This window comes from Macrobrachium rosenbergii, chromosome 54 (genome assembly GCF_040412425.1).
Source record: "Macrobrachium rosenbergii isolate ZJJX-2024 chromosome 54, ASM4041242v1, whole genome shotgun sequence".
Classification (NCBI taxonomy): Eukaryota; Metazoa; Arthropoda; class Malacostraca; order Decapoda; family Palaemonidae; genus Macrobrachium; species Macrobrachium rosenbergii.
Genome location: NC_089794.1, coordinates 43156883 through 43179634, shown reverse-complemented (window position 1 = coordinate 43179634; position 22752 = coordinate 43156883). Strand labels below are relative to the sequence as shown.

The 22752-nt window shown below is 33.8% G+C and overlaps 1 protein-coding gene across 21 annotated transcripts in view; it reads right to left on the bottom strand.

Annotated features, from left to right (window-relative positions):
• The window catches only part of Osbp (oxysterol binding protein), a 420928-nt gene that overhangs the window by 93557 nt on the left and 304619 nt on the right, over positions 1 to 22752 (bottom strand). For 11 of the 21 annotated variants that reach the window (XM_067098146.1, XM_067098138.1, XM_067098144.1 and 8 more), the window contains one exon: positions 18415 to 18542. In XM_067098146.1, coding sequence (XP_066954247.1) covers positions 18415 to 18542 — 128 coding nt within the window. Of the gene's footprint in view, positions 1 to 4953; positions 5074 to 18414; positions 18543 to 22752 lie in introns of all 21 variants that reach the window. The other 10 variants (XM_067098127.1, XM_067098129.1, XM_067098130.1 and 7 more) reach the window with 1 other exon arrangement.

The window sequence follows — 22752 nt, the reverse complement described above, 5'->3', positions numbered from 1 at the left end:
AAGCAGCTGCCCTATGCAACTATAAAATTCAACAAACATCACAAGTAATAGTGTTCATCTGTCATTTCTTCATTCTTCCTGTAGACAACCTCTAAGTATAACATGTTAGTGTTGTACTGTACTCTTATCCCAGCCCGAGAAGAACCCTAAAAGAGTATGTTAGTGTTGTACTGTACTCTTATCCCAGCCCGAGAAGAACCCTAAAAGAGTATGTTAGTGTTGTACTGTACTCTTATCCCAGCCCGAGAAGAACCCTAAAAGAGTTCAGAGGTCTGGTTAAACAAATCATTTATAACTAACTGTACTGTACTCTAAAAAGAAATGTACATCTTCCTTTTTATCACAACCTGCACCAGAAATCTGGAGATTTATAGAAAACACAGCACTGTCATCACACAGTCATGCTGCGCACCTTAGGCCACAAATAAAAAGCTGAGTAAGATACGACAAAAAGATCACGTGGAGTAGCTAGTAGCCGCATTATACTGGTTTAGACAGAAAAACACTGAATGTCATTTACATCCTCTAAATCTAACCTTAGGTGTGAAATTTCCTCTTTTTAAAATAAGAGATAGTACTAAGACGTACCATACATTAATAAAAGTGCAAATAAGATCAATATCACCATGACCTGAGATACTGAACAAGAGCAATTATCAACCAAAGCACACCAGACAGAACAGTGCTACATGTAACTTGACAGAACAGTACTACATATAACTTAAATGAACTGCTTCAGTGTTGAAGATAACCCACTTGTCAAGTCACCTGAAGTTAAACAACATGTAACAGAATATATCAAACTATGCTAATACTTAGGAGAGAGCCCATGTTGTCTACATTAAGATGCCTCCCCAAACTTCATCTTCCTTCCATGAGGCTTCTTGATCCTGCTGTTTCATTTTTTCTTTCAAAGGAGAGAGAGAGAGAGAGAGAGAGAGAGAGAGAGAGAGAGAGAGAGAGAGAGAGAGAGAGAGAGAGAGAGAGAGAGAGAGAGAGAGAGAGTTTTAATCAAACACTTTTAAGAAACTCCATCATAGCTGTCCTATGAATCTTTAAATACTTTCAATTCACTTTTTCTAAAAGACACCAATCCTTTATGCTGGTCATCTATAATATACTAATACAAGTATAGTGGCTGAATTGCAGTTATGCTGATTGACAATTTAATGTTAAATGTATAACAAACTGCAGTTATGCTGACTGACAATTAAATGTATAATGATGTAAGTGGAACGTAAGTAATCTTGAAGATTTGGAATGTGAAAGGATACAAATATTAACTCAGATTAGTTAATTGCTCATCTATGTATCTGTCAATGCCCTAAATAATAAACTAATAAACCCTTCACTTACCTAAGCCAGTCTAAATAATATTCTTACCCAGTTTCGGACTGACATGATATACCAATAAATTAATTTCAGTTCTTTAAACAACTCTAAATAAATATTTTTCTAATTTAAGATCTGTTCTTCTTAAAATATATATACTATATAAAAAACCATGGGGTACAGATCACACACACAAAATAAACGGGTAATTCAACAAAAAACATGTTTTCAAACAAAACTTTGCTATTCTCCATTAAATGTACTAAAAAACTAAAAAAGGAAAGGTAAACAAAATTTGTGCTCTTTGAAAGATAAATATGTATTAGTTTTCCTTGCACTTGCAACCTAAACTATTATTTCAAGCATAGCATTTACCAATTTCAAGGACTCACGGAACAGACAATAGTAATGAATGCACATAATTCCTCAAACAAATGTCAAAACGTATCTTAAAAATTTTTACTGCACGGAGGAAACATTTTGTCTATGTAGTCTATCTGGTTACATATTTGTGTCAAGGACTGATAGAACACTCTTTGCCCTGGGTATTTGCCAAATAACTTTTTTTTTTTCCTTTTAACTGAGATGCAGGCCCTACAAAAAAAAAAAAAAAAAAAAAAACTCATGCAAGATACCCATAGCTTTTGTCCTAACAGTTACTGTACATATTATAGTATACAGTATAAAAGACTCAGGGCTCTTCAACATCGTAAGAAGTGCAATTTATACAATGTAGTGTAAAAATATGTTCAGTAGCAAAAAGTGTAAATGAAACTATTAGTTTTGGTTTTACATTAAGATGAGGAAAAGTGAATATTTTCATCTTCATGTGTGAACTCTGATAAACTGTAAGATTTCTCCTGTACAGTGTATACATTTAAACTCTATTGAACTGAAAGCTGGTTTTCTTTATGTGTCCCAACATGCATACATTAAGTACATCAACACCTAAAGAAATACTGCATTAGAAAAAAAACAAAATTATACCACATTTGCCATCACACAATAGCTATAAAATCTTTTAACTGGGATTGTACAAATGACAAGAAAAAATGCTCTAGTGTTAAAATTCACAGATAGACACCTTATTTAACAAGTGTCTTCCTTCACCAATCATAGCAAGACCATTTACTCAGTTTATACAGCCTCACTGACTAGTTGACTTAAACACGCAAGCTTGCCCCACCAGGGGGAAACCTCCCCTAGTTGCTCAGTCATTATCTTTTTGCTTACAAACCATGTACGGCTGCTAAAGCCAATAGGTGGAAAGGGTGTAAGGAAGACAAATTATAATGTATAGACACTGATTACATGTAGTCCTGATCATATTTTTTGTGCTTCACTCACATCTCCAATATGAGAGAAAAGATAGTGAGAGACTCATGACAGTACTATTACGTCTGAAGCAAAGTACAAACCAACAAACTCCTTTTAAGTGCATTAGTTACTACACTGAACTGTCTAACTAGTTTATGAACAGTTTTGGTCGAAAGGAAGGCAATCTAGAAGACTGTCTTGAAGATGAAGTCGTTACAAGATACCATTAATCATTTTACAAGATATCCTCTTAATGGCCTCACGTGAGGCCTTAACCAGAATATATAGCGCTGATGGATGTTGTCATTTTTCAAAGGGTATCACTAGTGATAGTCATGTAAAAGACTACAAATTTCTCTCCAATTCAATTCTAAAGATGATAAAGACGTTCAAAAGTGAAGATAATGTCAGTGGGGAGAGAACTTTCTTCTTTTAGCAATAATCACAGAGGCTGGCCACTAGACACTAAAGTTCTCTGGGATGCTACCTCCAAATGCCTCTTCTTGCCAAGAACATGATAGCTTCATGTGACTACACTGAAGGCCCTGATTTTGTTGTGGATTATTACAATGTGGCTGCCAATGAAATTTGGGCCAAACTAGAAGCTACCATGGAAAGTCATTAAAAATGCACTGATAGTTCAAAACAATTTTCCAATGACTATCATAAAGCAATAATGGTAATTCAAATCTACATAAGGATATCTATCAATTACAGCTTCAACCAGATACGAAAAAGGAGGTCTCTGTTGCAAAGTTGTCTTACAGGTGCAAATGAATAACTTTCAAAGTTGCCTCAGGGGATGGAAAAAAGAATACAGTATGTGACAAGCAACTTGAAATTAAGACATTGCAAAAATGTAAATACAACATGCATAGTACATCTTGTTCTGAGCAAGGATACAGCCCACTAGGCAGCTGCAAAATCTTCAAATGCTATGAACGAAATGCGTGTCAGTAACTAACACAACTGGGCATACCATGGGTCACTGAAGCTTAGCAAGAAGTAAGACAGTAGTATAAGCCACCATCATCCATGAAAGTACAGAACCCAACCATGAAGCAATGAAGATATTTTTTAGCCCTTACACAGTAGGACCTCCCATTTTGCTTTCATGTAACATTTCCACAACTTCCAGAATAGACATCCCCACATTTGTAGATTCTTCTCTACCCACATCTTTAATCCAGCAGGTTCATCACAAGTACATGTCCTCTCCTCTTTTACATTGAACATAGCATCAACAAGGATCACAATCAAAGTAAAAATTCTAGGCAATTACACTTATTAGCAAAAATGTCATAGAGATGACACACAACATATACAGCATATGGTACAGGTATGTAAATAGTGGAAGTGTAGTAACTGCAATTGCGCTATGACCACAGACCACATAATACACAAAAGGTAATAGAAATGAATGTGTAATCTGCCACAGCCATAGCAGGAGTGCAAAAATCTTTGTCATAATACAGAAGGTAATATAAATAAATTGATAAACTGGGAGACAAATCAAGACAAAAATTAAAATGATCATGTTCTCAAAAATGGAAAATGAAAGAAAACATTAAATGAAATTAATCCAGAATTCATCAGCTGCAACAAGTGATGCATTTTCAGTCCAAAACCAATGAAAGTGTAAGGTAACAAACCTACTTGCTTCATGCAGTAACTGAGAGAATTGAAACTGCATTTGTTCTAGTCAACAAAGATAAAGAAAAGAATTTCTAATGCCATAGCATCTGCTGTAATACTGTAAAAGCATCAAACCTGAGAATGGTCTTCAAATGGCTTCTACATAATGTACAAAAGAAAACCAAAGATGAAATACAAAAAGGCAAAAATAGATTCCTGGTTCCTCATACAATAACAAAAACAGACAAAAATTTTGTTTGAAAAAATAGGTTCCTATCATGTTAAAACTCCTAAATCCAGATTAACTAAACATTGATGTAAGCTGTACTTCTAAATTATTATCTTGCCAAATCCAGTGACATCATCTGGACCATAATATAATTACTAAATTACTAAATTTACTAAATTTGTGATGGCTCAAATTAGGAAAAACTCTTCAGCAATAATACAGGTTGAATCCCTATGTAACAAAAGCCTAAATCAAATAAAAGTGCAATTACATGATGAGCAGTAGCTTGTCATCTTTAATTTTCAAGTCACATACACAGTTACCATGATTTATATACACATGCAGTTGCTTTGACCGCAAGCAGAATGTGAACGAAAAACACAAAATTCCAGTACAAACACACAAAAGAAAGGAATAAAATGACAAGAAAACGAACTTACACTATAACTACTATCTGTATTGTTGTCTTTCCTCATGATGACTTGGACGGTGTTGTCTTGTCCGTCTCCTTCACTGCTGGACGCTGACACAGTGTCACCTACACCTTGCCCTTCCGATGCCTACAGTGCCCAAAAACATGAAAACACATCAAATCCACCAACCCTAAATAATTACTCACTCAAAATGGAAGCTGAAGCTTTTGTTAGGCATTAGCAAAGGGTCACACATACAAATTCCTTGAAAACAAAATGGACAATACATAACAGGTCACCAGAAAACCAAATTTAAGACATAACAAAAGATACTCTACCTGATAGAGAGAGAGAGAGAGAGAGAGAGAGAGAGAGAGAGAGAGAGAGAGAGAGAGAGAGAGAGAGAGAGAGAGAGAGAGAGAGAGAGAGAGAGAGACTTCCTATTTATCTTTTCTTTCAGTATAAAGTAGTGATTGTAATGAGAACCATAAATCGTTTAGTCTCAGTAAATTTCAGCTTGAAAATCTTCATTAAAAACCTGTGGTAACAGGTCTCTTCTTTCAATAATAAATATCTGACAAATATGCAACAAAACAAAAATTCACACTGTTATTTTTATGCCAAATGTTATCTCTGAGCAGACTGAAAAATGACAGCTTTTATTTCACTTCTCTGAATTATTTGATAAGTCGCTGAACAGCATGAGCGTACATTTGAAATTTCAACCATTCTAGAAACAAATTTTTAGTACTTTACATCACTTTTTAACTTGGTGGTCTACTTAAACTACTCATGATCACTAATAACACTGGCAGCAAGAAAGAAATACAGCTTCATAAAGGTATAAATTTTCACATTCTTCTTTTCGTCTTATTACTAAGGCAGTACTATATTCACTACACAACCCAATCAATTCAGTAAAATCAATTTGTGATAACATGAATTTAACAGCAAATTACATAAGTGACCTGCTTTAAATGAGGAATGAATATGACTCCCTCTCTACAATTAAAAAAGATATTGCTACCAAATATACTGTGTACATATACAGTATACAGTATACTGTATATACAGTACATACATACGCATATATATATATTTATGTATGATGTGTATGTATGTATGTATAACTGATTCATGAAGATATGGAACGAGATGAACGTATAAATAAAGGCAGATGCCACGAAGGAAAAAGGAACAATGGAGTGGTTGCTAGGCCTTTCGACATACATTCTTTACAAGCAGACTGATGAAAAATATTTTTTATCAGTCTGCTAGTATAGGACCGTGTGTCAAAAGGCCTAGCAACCATTCTGTTGTTTCATTTTTCCTTTGTGGCATTTGCCTTTAAGTATGTATGTATAATATACATACATACTTATATACATAAATAAAGACAAATGCCACGAAGGAAAAATGAAACAACGGAGTGCTTGCTAGGCCTTTTGACACACGGTCAATTACTAACAGACTGATGAAAAATATATTTTTCATCACTCTGCTTGAAAAGGACCATGTGTCGAAAGGCCTAGTAACCACTCCATTGTCAGGGAATACTTAGCAGGCTTATGTAATTTTCAAGACAAATGTAGCTCATATGAACTTGTCATTTGTATGGTGTAGAAATAAAGGAAAAAAACTGGAACCTTGTAAACTGTAGCTGAAAGGATGTCATCCTCGTGCTGAAGGAAAAAGACTGATAATATAAAATGTAGGTAGTTAAAGTTTAACTGAAATGTTACAAGCAAAAATAATACAGTAAAACCCCCGTATTCGCAGGGGATGTGTACCACAGCCCCATGAATAGCCAAAATCTGCGAATACTTAAAGCCCTTCTAAAAACACTTAGAACTGCCTATTTTGATAGATAAACACAAGAAAAACCCTCTATAAATTCTTATACCTGAGTATTTTAAGTTTCATCACAAAAAGTCCATTTAGTCAAGAAAATATGAAAATACAGTAATTAGTGAATATTTCTCAGCGAAAAATACCGCGAATAGGCGAACTGTGAGAATGCAAATATGGGGGGTTTACTTTAGTGTAAATTTAAGAAAATTTACAATTGTCAGTCTCTTGTGATTTTACATAGAAAAAAAAAAATATATATATATATATACACATACATATAAAAGCAGTCCCTGGTTATCGGCAGTTCTGTTCTGAGGGTACGATGATAACGGAAAAATCAGTGATTTTCGGGGCTTATTGGCGCTGAAAAGTGCCGATTTTCAGTTATCAGCGCCTCTGTTAGGTATGTATTAGCGCCGATAAGTGGAAATTGGTGATTTTTGGTGCCAAAAATCACAGACTTTCGTTGCTAGACATGCGCTGTAAACCGGATCGCCGTTAACCGAGCCTGCCATTTACCGAACTGCCTGTATGTATGTATGTATATATATATATATATATATATATATATATATATATATATATATATATATATATATATATATATATATATATATATATATATATATATATATATATATATATATATATATATATATATATATATATATATATATGTATATATATAATCAGGCAGCAAAGAGACCAAATTACATTAGACCAACTTAGACCTTTTTCCTCCACCTCTTTAGCCCATCTTCTAGTTCAAAAAGTATAAAAGAATGATAAAAGTACTGTTAGTAACTTTATACTCTTTCGTAAATGCGTACAAACATAAACAACCGAACGAGAAACAGCTGATTTACTAATAACAACCAAATCGGATAACAACAGCTGTATTGCTTGTATTTCAACCATTGTATGGCAGTAAACAATTACTGTAGTTATGTTACAAACGACGTTAAGTAGAATAGGACTGATAAGTTTTTACATTACTATACAGTACAGTAAATGCCCGTATTTGCAGGGGATGCGTACCACACCCCCCTGTGAATAGCTAAAACCAGCGAATACTTAGAACCCTTCTAAAAGCATTAGAACTGCCTATTTTGATAGTTCAAACACACAAAAACGAACTAAAAATGCTTATACAGATATTATCCTATTAACTATGGGGTTAGGTTCCAAAAAACACATAGTTTGTTGGAAAAAACATATCTCGAACATAGCCTAGCCAACACTAGGGTATTCAGTACCATGTATCATGTATACAAATATGGTAGCCTAGCCTACACTATAAAGTATGCTCTGTAAATACACAGTATAGTAATTATTAATATCAGCTAATTCTTGAGGTTCATGCAGAGTGACTTATGATAATTCAATACAAAGAGAAATTGAATAACAAACAAGAATTAGCTTAGCCTACACTATGATATATCGTATACATATATGGTGGCCTAGCCTACTTTATACTGTACTCTAGCCCTTTGTTGGCCGAGTCGGTTGAGCTTCAGACCGTCATTCGATGGGCCGGAGTTCAATTCCCGTGGTCGGCTGATGAAGAGTTAGAGGAATTTATTTCTGGTGATAGAAATTCATTTCTCGCTATAATGTGGTTCGGATTCCACAATAAGCTGTAGGTCCCGTTGCTAAGTAACCAATTGGTTCTTAGCCACGTAAAATAAGTCTAATCCTTCAGGCCAGCCCTAGGAGAGCTGTTAATCAGCTCAGTGGTCTGGTAAAACTAAGGTATACTTACTTATACTGTACTCTATATTCACATATTGAATTATACAAACATCAACATAACAAATATGCATCTTTTCCATGGATCTTTTAAAATTTTATGCCTTAATTCACTGTATCCGATAGTATTGTATATATTCTTATATTACTTTTGTATTATAAACTGCGATCATAGCAATCAATGTTTCGGTTTGGAAATCGATTATGCAGTAAATTTATTTTGCCATATTTAACTCAGTTCATAGCGCTTTTCTTGCTTCTAGTTAGCGTAAATGAATCTCTAGATACTTTATTTATATGGGGCAAGGTTATTTTTGATTATACAAAGTGTTTTTAAGTCGAAATATAACTTAAATACGTCTCCTCATGAAATTAATTTAGCAATTTTTTTTTAATAGTTGACGTTGGCCGTTTGGGGGCATCTGTTTTGTGTAAAAAAAAATCAAGATTTCGTTCGCTATTTTCACTTGATTTCATCATAATACGAGCTTTACGTATTTATTGTTTGTCAGAGTAGAAGTAGCAGTGATGTGTTCTTTCATGCCCAGTAGTTTTGATTAAAATACTTTCTCTCCAATTTTAATTATGGTCGAGTTTCATCCATGTTGCCGATGCACAATCATTTATGGTCATTAGTAGCTTGAACATTGTTTTCTCAGCTTCAGCTACAACTTGCAGCTTAAATTTAGCAGTACAGTTTATCTCCTTGCTGATCTTTTATCCATGCCAAATAAGGGTATAACGTAAAAATACATCAGTCCTATTCTACTTAACGTGCAGTCCTATTCTACTTAACGTCATTTGTACTATAACTAAGGTACTTGTGTACAGGTATTACTGTACGATGGTTAAAATACTAGCAAAACGGCTGTTGTTATCTGGTTTGGTGATAAGCAAAACAACAGTTTCTCGTTCGGTTGTTTATGGCTGTATGCATTTAAGCAGGAGTATAACGTTACTAACAATACTTTTATCATTCTCTTTTACTTTTTCAACTAGAAGATGGGATAAAGAGACGGAGGAAAAGAAGTTGGTCTATTGTAATTTGGTCTCTCTCGCTGCCTGATTGGATGCTGCTGCCTGCACCCGCGCGAAATTTAAAATGATTTTATAAATATTGTATTGATATTAATTGCTTACCCCATTGCAAAATTGAATTATCTTAACTCGAGTACTACCTGAGTATTTTAAGTGTCTTATCACAAAAAGTGCATTTAGTCATGAAAATGAGATGAAAATACAGTAATTACTGAATATTTCTCAGTGCAAAATACCATGAATGGGCGAATTTTCAGCGGATAACGCATATATATGTTCCACAGAGAAATCTGCGAATAGTGAGACCACGAATATGGGGGGTTTACTTTATACCCTTATTCTCTATGGAGAAAAGATTGGCAAGGATATTTTAGCTAAAAGTTGTAGCTGAAGCTGAGAAAACAATGTTCAAGCTGCTAATGACTGAAAATTATCATGCATCGGCAACATGGACAAAACTCGATCGTAAATAAAATAGGAGATAAAAGTGAAAACAGCGAACGGAATCTTGATTTTTTTACAAAAAAAACAGACATCCCCAACGGCCAACGTCATCTAATCATGAAAAAAATAGCTAAATTAATTTCACAAAGAGATGTATTTAAGTTACATTTTGACTTAAAAACACTTTGCATAATGAAAAAATAACCTTGTCCCATATAAATAAAGTATCTAGAGATTCATTTACGCTAACTAGAGGCAAGAAAAGCACTCTCAACCGAGTTAAATATGGCAAAATAAACTTACTGCATAACTGATTTCCGAATACAAACACTGATTGCTATGATCGTATTTTATAATACAAAAGCAATATCAGAATGCATACAATATTATTGGATACAGTGAAGTAAAGCATAACTTTTTAAAAGACCTGTGAAAAAGATGCATATCTGTCATGTTGATGTTTGTATTATACTATATTAATATGTGAATACATTGTATAGTACAGTATAATGTATGCTAAGCTACCGTATATGTAAGCAATATACCATAGTGTAGGCCAAGATATTCTTGTTATTCAATTTCTCTTTGTACTGAATTATCGTAAGTCAATCTGTTTGAACCTCCGGAATTAGCTGATATTAATAATTACTATACTGTATATGTATAAATTGTATTTTATACTGTAGGCTAGGCTACCATATAGGCTATAAAGAGATGGTATTGAACACCCTACTGTAGACTAGGCTACATTCGAGATATGTTTTTTTCAACAATGGGTTTTTTTTTAATCTAACCCCATTGTAAGTAGGATAATGCCTGTATGTGTGTATGTGTGTGTGTGTGTGTGTGTGTGTGTGTGTATATATATATATATATATATATATATATATATATATATATATATATATATATATATATATATATATATATGTATATATATATATATATATATATATATTATATATTATACGACGGGTCCGGCTTACGACGTTCCAAGGTTATGAACGCTGATAACTGAGCCTGCCATTAACCAGGGACTGCCTGTATATATACTGTATAAAGTTACTCATTGCAAAATCACAAGACTGATAATTGGAAATTTTCTTAAATTTACACAATTATTTTCACTTGTAACATTTCAGTTAAAACTTAAAACTACCTACACTTTATATTATGTCTTTTTCCTTCAGCACGAGGATGACATCCTTTCAGCTACAGTTTACAAGGTTCCAATTTTTTTCTTTTATTTCTATACCATAGTAATGACAATTCAAATTCATATGAGCTATATTTGTCTTGAAAATTATGTAAGCCTGCTAAGTATTTACTGATAATGGCTCTTGAATTAAGATATACATCTAACATAATTCCAAAAATGTTCATTTAACCCAGTGGTTACTTGTACAGGTTGGGGATTATGACAGCTTTTGATTTCACAAGTTTTTGCTTTAACAGACAAATACTGGGAAATTTCCCTTCAATTTTACATGTAAAAGCTTAGTCTTGCTAATAGGACTCCTTTAATCATAATACACATAATTTCTAACATTTCCTAACAGCCTCTCTATCCTGCTATTCAACTCTGTTACCCATTGCAAAGTGGATCGCGCTTTTACTTAGGTTGAGAAACCATCAATATTCATTTTCATTTTCAAGTGCAATGGTGGTTTCATCACCAACTACCTCCAATATCCAGACCTAAGAGTACTGTATAAAGAATTTGGCCACACGTGGTTTTAATAAATAGTAATAATTATTCTATTATTAAGATACCATTATTATAGAAATAATAATCACATTCCACTGTTAACACTGATACATAGTTATGCAATGCAACAGCATTTAAAGTTAATTCATTGAGCTTACTGACAACTTTCTGAAGTCAAAGTAAGATAAATATTTTTTCTAAATTATGACAAGGGAATAGAGGTTACAGTAAATATGATAGGGTTTTGTACGAGTTAAAAAATTTAAGGATTTAAGCAAAATGTGAGAATGGATAAACCACACTCCAAATACTGCTGCTTCAACCTCCAAACTTTGTAGTCTAGCCCCGACAAATATTCAGAAAACAGACACCTCTAACTCTATGTTTCTCAGATGTAGATGAACAATGAAAAATTTACCATATTTTTGGGCCTTAAACCATTACTGGATCAACTATTACAGACATGTGTTTCACTCTAGAGGATTTAGATTTATTTGATGACATAGATTAAAACAAGTTATGCTCTGCATGATATTCAATGGTAGGAAGAAATAAGATGCCAAAGGATCATTGCTAATATCAATAAAATATAGTGTGTATTTCAAAATATATGGCACAAATTCAAGACAAAAGTTATGAGAACATTAAACAACATGCAATGATGTGAATCAGCATTCTGTAACAAGAATGGTTTTTGTTACTATTACATAAAGTTTGTAAGAGTACTGTTTAGCCTCAAAACCAGACTATTTGCAAAGTGTGATTAGTAAGTCATAAGGGGGTTTTCTTATTATGGTTGGAAAGTACATTGGAGGGAAGCAACTGCATCTTGCATTTGTAAGGTCAGAATAAACAACTGGCATAACATCATTTGTCTTGAATTTTTACCATATATCTTGAAATACAGTCAATTTTAGTGAAAGTGATGACCCTTTGGCCTTGATTTTTCTTCCTACTGTTGAGTATCATGCAGAGCACTTGTTTTATTCCATGAATCATAAACTGTTTACTACTAGTCAATCAAATGTTAACCTTAGTAACCAATATTCTGCATAATGGAAAGAGAAACCCACAAGATTCCTGTGTATAACTTGTTTACTTGTAAATATTTACATGTTACTTTTAAACTCGAGCACTTTCATGTCCTAACTGTGACCCTTTTTCAAGAGATGAGGTAGTCAGGCTCATTCAATTGCTGGGCCTTGAACCAGCCTGACTACCTCATCTCTTGAAAAAGGGTCACAGTTTGGACCTGAAAGTGCTTGAGTTTAAAAGTAACATGTAAATATTTACAAGTAAACAAGTTATACACAGGAATCTTGTGGGTTTCTCTTTCCATATTCAGAAGAAAAACTGAAAGAAGTTTTTGTTTGATTCTGCATAATTGTAACCTGTAATAAATACTCAAAGAATATTTTCAAGATGTAATAAAAGTACATTGTTGCAAAAATTTCATCATCTCTCAAAAATATAATATTCAAGCTCTTTGCACTATCTGTATACCTATCTACAGCAGTTGGGAAGAGGGTTAACAATGGTAACTTCACTTCAAAGTAAAAACTATCTGTTGGCCCTAAATAAACCACCTAGAACTTCAGCAATCATTAGTTCTACAAGATCTTAACAATTTACCCACTCAGAAATGCATATATATATACAGATTATCAGTAACAGCCCAAAAAGAGCTGCAATAGTGATATATGTCATCAACAACAAAAGGAGAGCCCAGCAGAATGCAAGATTAATTAAACTGGCAAGAATGAAAAGTCACCAATGTTCATGAACATTTCACATTAAGCTCTTCATTTGAACTTTTGTATGATTCCTCATATTCTCAGAGGTGTTCTTGTAGTTTCATGCAATTATTTGCTATTATGATGGATTACAAGATTTCAAATCATTTTATCTTACCTTTATTCTGTCATTTCTGTCACTACTACTACTACTACTACTACTACTACTACTACTACTACTACTACTACTACTGGTACTACCGATACCTTCATAATACTACTGATAGAACTTATCTCACATAAAATCTTGGATAAAATATCTCATCCTACTCTCTCTTACCTGTACGATATAACTCAATTTCTAAAACAATGACTTGAGTAATCAAAATTTTCCCCTTTGCTTTCATCTTTAACTATTATTAGTGTGATGCTATTTTCTTTAATATAATATACAGCCTTTCCACCTCTTGTACTTATCTACGGCTAAGCTAAAGTTAGCTTCATACACTCCATGAAGATGAAAATATTACTGTAAGAAGTGAAAAATCCTTTTAATTTTATTTTTAATTTCCTATTTTATTAAATCCATATGATCTCCAATTAAAATAACACTGAAGATATTATTGACCTAAAGAAAATTCAACTGAAGATCACTGTAAAAGTGGCTATGTAAATTTCAAAACTCTAGCATGGGTTTCACAACTTCCTACTGTCACCTTGCCGATTGCAAAAAAGGTGCCAAAGTTGTAGGGATGAAGTTATTAGTTCTGTTCCATATCTCTCACAAGTCAATCTTTCAGTAGTTATTGGTTATATACACCAGCTCTTTTAGAGGAGAGATTTACATTTTGTCTTCTTTCCTATGAAGAATTCATTTTGTGTCAAATTTATACAGAGAAAGTGACATTTCCCAGTTGTTATCTATCACTGACTTGCTTTACAAAAAAGGTGGGCTTAACTCTGAAGGAAGTCAACTGTGCACTATACCAGCAATATTCTCATGGGAGTTAAATATCAGCCTAAATAATTACTGAAAAGAGATAGAATGGCCAACCTGTCACAGAAAGAAGAGAATATTGAAAAAAGATATGCGCAGCATCAATGAACTGATTTTCATCCAACCAAAATAAATAAAAAAAAATTCTGACAAAAAACAGGTTGAAAAAATCACAAACATAAGATTTTCACCTTACTTTAAATAATAAGTAAGAAATCCCAAACATAAAATAAAACATTCCACATATGGATAAATAAAGACATCAAGCTTAATGACTGTGATGAAAAATAATTCATTACTCCGGCAATTTATAAAAAGATTTATAAACTAAAATAGTAATTCAAGACAGTTCGGATGATCAAAATGTTTATAGAAACACACTAAATTTAGCTACAAAAATTTACTATAGCAAGGCTTAATTTGTCAGGGATGGGTTTTTACATACTTTTCAATTCTATGTATTTATAAAGACCTAGCTGACAAAAAAATTTAAGACTAATTGTGAACAACAAATGATAACTAGGAAATGAAAGAATGAAAATAAGCAGACTAAAGAAGGTGCTTAATATAAAGACCTGTAAAAGGACACTAAAAATGGAAAGTGAATGAATGTTACACCATCAGTAAGAATCAAGAGCAGATAAAAAGGCCAGAAAAGGTCTAAGGAAAAAAGCTACAAACCATCTGGCTATAGGTACATAAATTTCCTTTGTCCAATTACAGAAATACATAGCTATCCCTAAGATAATTAAATGATGTAAAGGCAACAGATGATGATGAAGCTGAAAATGACTGATATGCACAACCTTAACACAATGGCAAAGGAAAAAGAAACGTTAACAAAGGACTTGCAGGAAGATTTTCAAACAGAAGAGGACATGTTGATCATAAGAGGTTAGTATTCACTGCTTCAGATTTGGAGGAAATGATTCCTGTCCATTATTATGTGTTACCATTTTTGTTATATTCAGTTTTTCATAAAGTACTCACTGCTTCAGAGCTTGAAGAAATTTATTCCTGCCCATTATTATGATACCATTTTCTTTTTTAAGACTCTTAGTAACTGATTTGTTCACGACTGTCTGTACCTGATCTGTCATCACAGTTCTCTTTCATGCTATGAACGATATACCTCATTAGCAATATAAATAACTGGGTTAGGGTTCTAAAATTCTACAACAATAGCACTAACAGAAAATACATATGGAAACAACTTATTTGGTAATGCGAATGTTTGATATTTATAATAATTTTTGTTTGTTATGTTAACCCAAGGCAAGACCAGACTACAATTTATCAGCTGGTTGGTGAATCCTCAATGTCCTAAAGTCCTTTCTTGTCTTCTGTAAGGTAGTGCCATAGTTGGGGTACTATCTACTATGCCTCTTGCCTTGGTCAGGTAATTGATAGGCAGTCTCTAGGTCTTCCATACTGTGCCTTTGGCCCACAACTCCACTTCTTTCTGCCTATTACTTTTATTCTGTTTAACTTTTTGGCCCACAACTCCACTTCTTTCTGCCTATTCTTTTACTCTGTTTAACTTTATCTATTCTCACTTATGCGGCCACATTCCTTCAAGAACCTCCACCCCAATGATAACCTGGAAAGGACTTAGTGAGCTTCTTAAACTATGCTAAGATAATTAGCTGAGGTAGGCTTTGGATTACCTTCTGCCCTAAATACTGTTTCTCTACCTTACAATAGGCTACCTTACTTGGCACTACTCTTATGGGTATAAGACACCTGGCCATCTTTTAACATAAATGTGTTATGAGGACAAGATACAACTCTAAGTATCTTCTGGGTGTGCCAAGTTAATGTTGAGCTTCCCATTTTTACTCAAGGCTCCTACTTTTGAAGAATTTTTTTTTTTCTACGATGGAACAGACAAAAGACCAAATAAACAGAGGCATAGATTAAACAGCTATTACCGAGTAGTTTTCAAAGTTTCAAAGTCAATAAGTTGTCCAAAACTTGTCGCAAAAAATTTCACTTCAGTTCCAGCCTTCAATAACCTCTTTAAAATCACACCTTTCTTTGAAAAAATTATATGCTGCTACTGTCCTTTCCCAGTGGCCATTAAGCCTCCTACCTATTACTCTGTTACACACTCCATCTACTCTAGTAACTAAGTCACAAACTCTAAGACTATGCCTTCATATGCTATTGCTCTACTTCTCCAGTTTGACTTCTTCTGCACACATACCTTCCCATAAACATTACCACAAATTTCCTAAATACAAACAGGTTTTGTATTTGTTAGAAGTTTGACATTTCCAGGGAACATTCTTTAATATTATTATTATTATTATTATCAAAGTAGCTTAACAAGAACACATGGCTAATTTATTTAGCTCTCACGGGGATGGCCTGAGGGATTTGTCTTCATTATTGATAAAGTTTAGATTATACTTATTAAATTACAGCTCTTTGAAACTTCTATAACTGGTTTATTGAAAATGATGGAGATTCTGGCAAAATTCTTTGATTTGTTTCATTGTTGATTGTATTTTGGACATTCCCACAAAAAAAAAGTTTGACTGATAGTGTTCTTTTACAATCTGTTCATGTGAGCCATTCATCAAATATCCATGGGCCAAACACGAGTGACCAACTCTAAAACAAGTGAAAATTACTTGTGTGCTGCTCCTTCTGATATGAATTCCATAGTTCAACATTGGACTTTATAATTTATCAGGTTCATTCTTTTATGTATTCTACCACTTACTGATTAATTTTAGAGATGTTTCATAACAACTAGTATGATTATCTAAATGTGATCTTGGCATCGTTGTTCCAGCACCGGCTACTTTATCAGCTTTTTCATTTCCTTTAAAGCCCCCACGGGCAGAAATACATCATCTCTACATTTTCACCAACTCTGTAAAATTTGTGAAGCGAAAGGGTATTTTTTGGATTATAATTTATAAGTGGCTTCTACAGCTCTCGAGTCACTGAAAATTACAAATTTCTGTGACAGCTCATCTTTAAACATTTTAATACCTGACTGAACTGCACATAATTCTATGAAAACATAAGCATTAAGAGGCAAAGGAAATTTTTATTTCTTCCAGGGTGTTATGGCTATAAATCCAAAGTATAATTATTAGGATCCATCAGTGTATATTGCACAGTGGGAAACTTTACATCATTTATGTTCTACTTAATATTGTTTATGATTTTCTGGAGTATGTGAATAGTATTTTGGCAAATATTTGAAGTTAGTACCTCATGCATAATCCGAGGAGGAGGTAGTTCTATAACTAAAGGAAATTTTATATTTGATGACTTAAACATCTGGCACTAACTGGGAAAGCTGGTGAGTAATTATTTATGTTATCAGTGAAAAAAAATTTTTGTTCTGACATGATACAGGTTCATATAGTACAAAAATAAATACAATTTGTTTTTCATGGAGAAAAGTAGATTACAGAGAGCTCTACAAAGTCTTTATGAGAGAGAGAGAGAGAGAGAGAGAGAGAGAGAGAGAGAGAGAGAGAGAGAGAGAGAGAGAGAGAGAGAGAGAGAGAGAGAGAGAGAGAGAGAGATATATCTCTGATCAGTTCAAGAGAATCATTCAACTAACTCTCTAAAGAGAATTTTATGCAGTTCTTTCAAGTTTTACTGACGCTGAATAGTGTTATAAATCTTTACAACTGCTACAGAAATGTTACAATTCTTAAGAGCATTCATAAATCCCACTCACGTCTTCAAAGAATGTGTTGCTAAACTGCTGTACTCAAACTGCCTTAGCCCAAAATAACTGCTTCCAGGTAAATATAAGGGCATATTGTGGTCTGAACTTTTAACAGTCGTTGACTACAGTTGCAAAAGCTTCTGTATGTCTTTCAGGTTAATATAAAAATGTCAACACTGAGAAGCATTAAGCAATAGAAATGCACAACGCTACACAATCAAAACACTAAAGCAATATACAAGTACTCTTAAGTTTCTTCATAAAAGCATACCTGAGAAACATTTGAACTAGACCGCTTGTGCGCCTGGCTAGGGTTGACATGGACTATAAAGTTTTCTGCCAATTCTTCAACAGCATCCTCAAACTCAGTCTCCTCTTCATCCTCACTATGGCTATGGCCTGAAAAATATGACATTATCAATTATTAAATACTACACTTAATATAACTTAAAAGCTACATTCATCTAATAAAAAACAATAACCTACTTTTAAATATAGATAGCTTCTGAATAGAAGATCAACAAAAAATAACTTACAAGATCTTACAACATATGTATGATCCACAATCCTTGATCCTTAAGGATCAAACTGGAATATTCAACACAACGGACCCTTCACTAAACATGAAATTACCACAACCTTGTAATATGTACATACTGTAGTTTTAAAGGCATGTACAGTTGAACCACATATTTTTATGAATCAAGCACTAACCTCTCTACTTGCAAAACAACAGCTGACACCAAAGCAACATAAATTGGAAGACATAATTCTTAGCACATGAATATTTTGGAAATCTATATGTAGAATTTAAGTAGTACTTTAATATCTTTGACAATAAAATTACACTGCAGCCTGAGCCCTTTAATTGCTTATTTATTTATCCATCTGTTTATACAATGAAAAACTGAGAATAAGAAGCTTTTCATTTAAATAGTACTGAAAAGTACAATGTTTCAAATAATTTTTACACATTTTTTCACAAAATTAACCATATAAATTCTTTTTACATTTCCTTAAACTAGTTAAACCATTTCCAAAACATTATTGCATTACTCATTTTTAATCTCAGTTCTTTTCCTGTTCTCCTGTTCTCAGGTCTATCTCATGATAATTAAACCTATCTTTTAAACAACATCTTTCCTTTCCATAAAATACAAGCTATTGATTGCTCATGACAAAATCTCTGATAAACATCTTCTAACCAGGGTCAAAATGCAAAAATGTCACACATAACTTGCATCAAAATCAATGTATGTTATTAAAGCCAAAAGAATGCACAGTAATTAAAAGTGCTATTAGATTGTAAGGATGTGCTCACAACTTCAAGGTACAGTTCTCTCAAAATAAAAACTGACTTTTTATAAAGAAAGCCTAACTTAAACAAATCATGCCCTAAAAAATTTGGGCATAAAACATTTTTACAAATACAGTATGTACTCATGAGAAGGTCAACCATTCCCATATGTGATACCAGTGTAAATGTTAAATATTCCTCTTCCCTCTACGATGATTGTTGAATACAGTATTCACAAAAAACCTTTTCTCTTCCCAGTATTAGGATTTTGGAATACTTGCCTAAGGTTTATGGAATATTTGTATAAACTTTTTCTCTTCCTTATATGACTGTGGAATATTTGCATAAACCTTTCCTCTTTCTTGTGCGAGGAAAGAGGAATATTCACATAAACCTGTCCTTTTCCCTTTGCATAGTTTGGGGAATACTCAAAAAAAGTCTTTATTCAATGAGAGCAACACAAGTTGTGTGTGCCAAGTATGTTTCTTTTCTTTTCAAATAAACTAAACTGCTACTCATATTTTTATTGGTACATACATTTTGAACATGTCCACCAAGCCTAGGTTAAAATCAATTAATCAAAATATGGGGCATTACTTAAAGATATTCTAAAGCTCAGAGAAACCACAATCAAAATGGTTTAGTGGAGTCAAGCATTAGAAAAATTTTGGGATGATTCATGACAGAAAATTAGTAATTTTGCAGACAACAAACTACAGAAGAAAACAAAGAGATAGCTCAGTAAGAAGGAAGAAAATTCTTTTCAATTCCTGAAATACTCCATCAATACAATAAATTTAATTGTTAACATCTCTAAATGAGCCTGCTTAATTTCTAACACTCAAAAGAATCCTTTAAGTTTTGTATCTGATACCAATTTAATGCCTAACATCTTTTTGGGTGCAGTCATACCTGAAATAAGATATCTTTATTCCAAAATTTTCTACATTTAGTACTGTCACTGATCAGTAAAATGTGCATATTCAAAATTCACTGGTTCCACTTTTCTAAACATTTCTAATAACCCTATCACAAAACAATCCTGCACTTCATAAAAGTCTTTTTTCCTTTTACATTTTCAATTCTAGGAGATATGTACCTGTTATGATCTACCAAGACCTCTAATACAGTCATAATAAAACCTAAAATAGATTTGCTCAGTTCACTTTATTCTGCTCATCATCCAAGTATGTTAAGTTTATTCTTTACAAGGTTTACACTTTCAACTGTCCTATCTCTAATACATGAGCATAACAGCCTTCCACTGTATCATAAACTGAAGCTAATTAGTGCATTAAATATACAAACTTGCATACGATAAACCTTTTTCCTTCATTGTCCCTAATTTTGAAAGCTTTGAACAGTTTACTAGCTTTCAACAGAACCACTTGCCTAGTAGCCCTGAATTAGCCAAACGGTAATTGGTTCCTTATTTCTTCCACAACAGGTGAAAGAATAGATTCCATTGATGTCTGTTGTTCTATCCCAGACAGGAGGAAGGGAAGTTGTCAACACATACTCCTTTCTGAGGCGTAACCTTCATATGGAATTTAAAATCTAGTCTACTGTGAAGATTATTTGCCTAACACTGCTAGGTACCTAGTGCAAACAACGGACTTCTTCCATCTAACATACCAGTCCATATGGGAAATGTGATTACATTACCCCCCATAATGTGAGCCCAGTTGAAATCTGTTAAAACATTTTTACATTTTATTACCTTTTGAGGTCAAGTGCCTTGCTATTTCAACAAATCATGGCATACAAGGCAGCACTGGCAGAACCCTTACCTTATGGTTTTGGAATTGATTCTAATATAGATATTGTTAATTCTATTCTCCAGTCTTTTACACTACAAAGGTCTGCTCCTGCAAGGTTTCCAATTACCTGGTCCCAGAATAAGGTTCTTAGACTCCTGTCATCGTTTAAATTCATGTACTGCAAAAGGCAGTCTTCTTGAATGCTTTGGCATCACGGGCTTGGATTACCATACTGAGCTCTCTTAGACAAGGACAACTTTTCACCACTCATACACCTAGTTATCATTTGCTGCTGTCTCCGGGACTATCATTCCTGGCCAAGAATGAGGACCTTTTTTAAAGGAAATATCCCCTTTTCTGATAAAGGAACTCAGTATTTCATATAAAATATTATGGCTGGTTCAAACACTTAAGGTTTACCTAGATGTCTCAGCAAACATGGCCCTTTTTTTCCTACACCTTAGCACAAACAAACCACTCTCTCTACGCAGGATGAGAATTATTTTACTGGGCCTCATTAAAAAGGCAGATCCTCACCCCTTTCCTAAGTCGAATGTCATCCAAAAGGTGAGTGCAGTTAACCTTCTTCAGAAATGTTTCCTTTAAAGAAGTCTTTGAGATTAAGGAGTGGTTATTATAATCAGTATTCCTGAACTGGTAAAGGTGCAATAATCCTGCAGCCAGACCCGACATAATTAGGTAAGTCACTGTAGAACCACAATGGATGATACATTTATAGATTCATGTGTCTCTTGGTCTTTATTGCCAAAACTGAATGGGTATCCAGTATTAAGAAACTGTTGATAACCTGTGAGTTTACCTTGAATAAAAAATTCATGAAATACTATAGCCATGAGAGTGGTGGTCATGCTGAGACATTGCTGGGGAAGGCACAATAATCCCACAGCCAGACCCAACATAATTAGTTAAGCCACCTTCGTATCACAAGAGTAATACATATTAGTTCCTGTGTTGTTCCCTGTTCTTTATTGCCAAACCCTATGGGTGTTTGGAATAAAGAAAATGGTTAATAACCAGTGACTATATGTTAGACCAAAAATTAATCTGGATTGTTGGGATTTATTTATTCGGAGCCAAGCCATTTTGTCACCTGTCAATTTCTTTTGTAAGCTCCTTTGAGGATGAACAGCAGCTAAGCTATCAAAGAAAAAAAAACTGGTTTGACGTAGGAAAAACCTAATTTTGGTAGCTGCTTAGAGTCCACAAACCCACCCACTTTCCCTGATGAAAAGACATGGGACTGGGGTGAACATTTATCTTGCACAGACCTGGTGTGTAATGAAGATGGCGCCGACTTGTTGTCACTATTACTGTGCCAACAAGCACTATTCTGGCTGATACCGACTATAAGAGAATTCTTTGTAATTGGTTGGTCTGTCTTATGGAACCCTGGGGGGACCATGAGAGTGTAACTTCTTTCAGGACTCACAGTGGCTACCAAAAACAGGTTTTCCTTACGTCATAACCTGTTTTATCTAACCCCGACTTAGGATGGCGACCATTCCAAAAACTACTGGATGAATGTCCACAT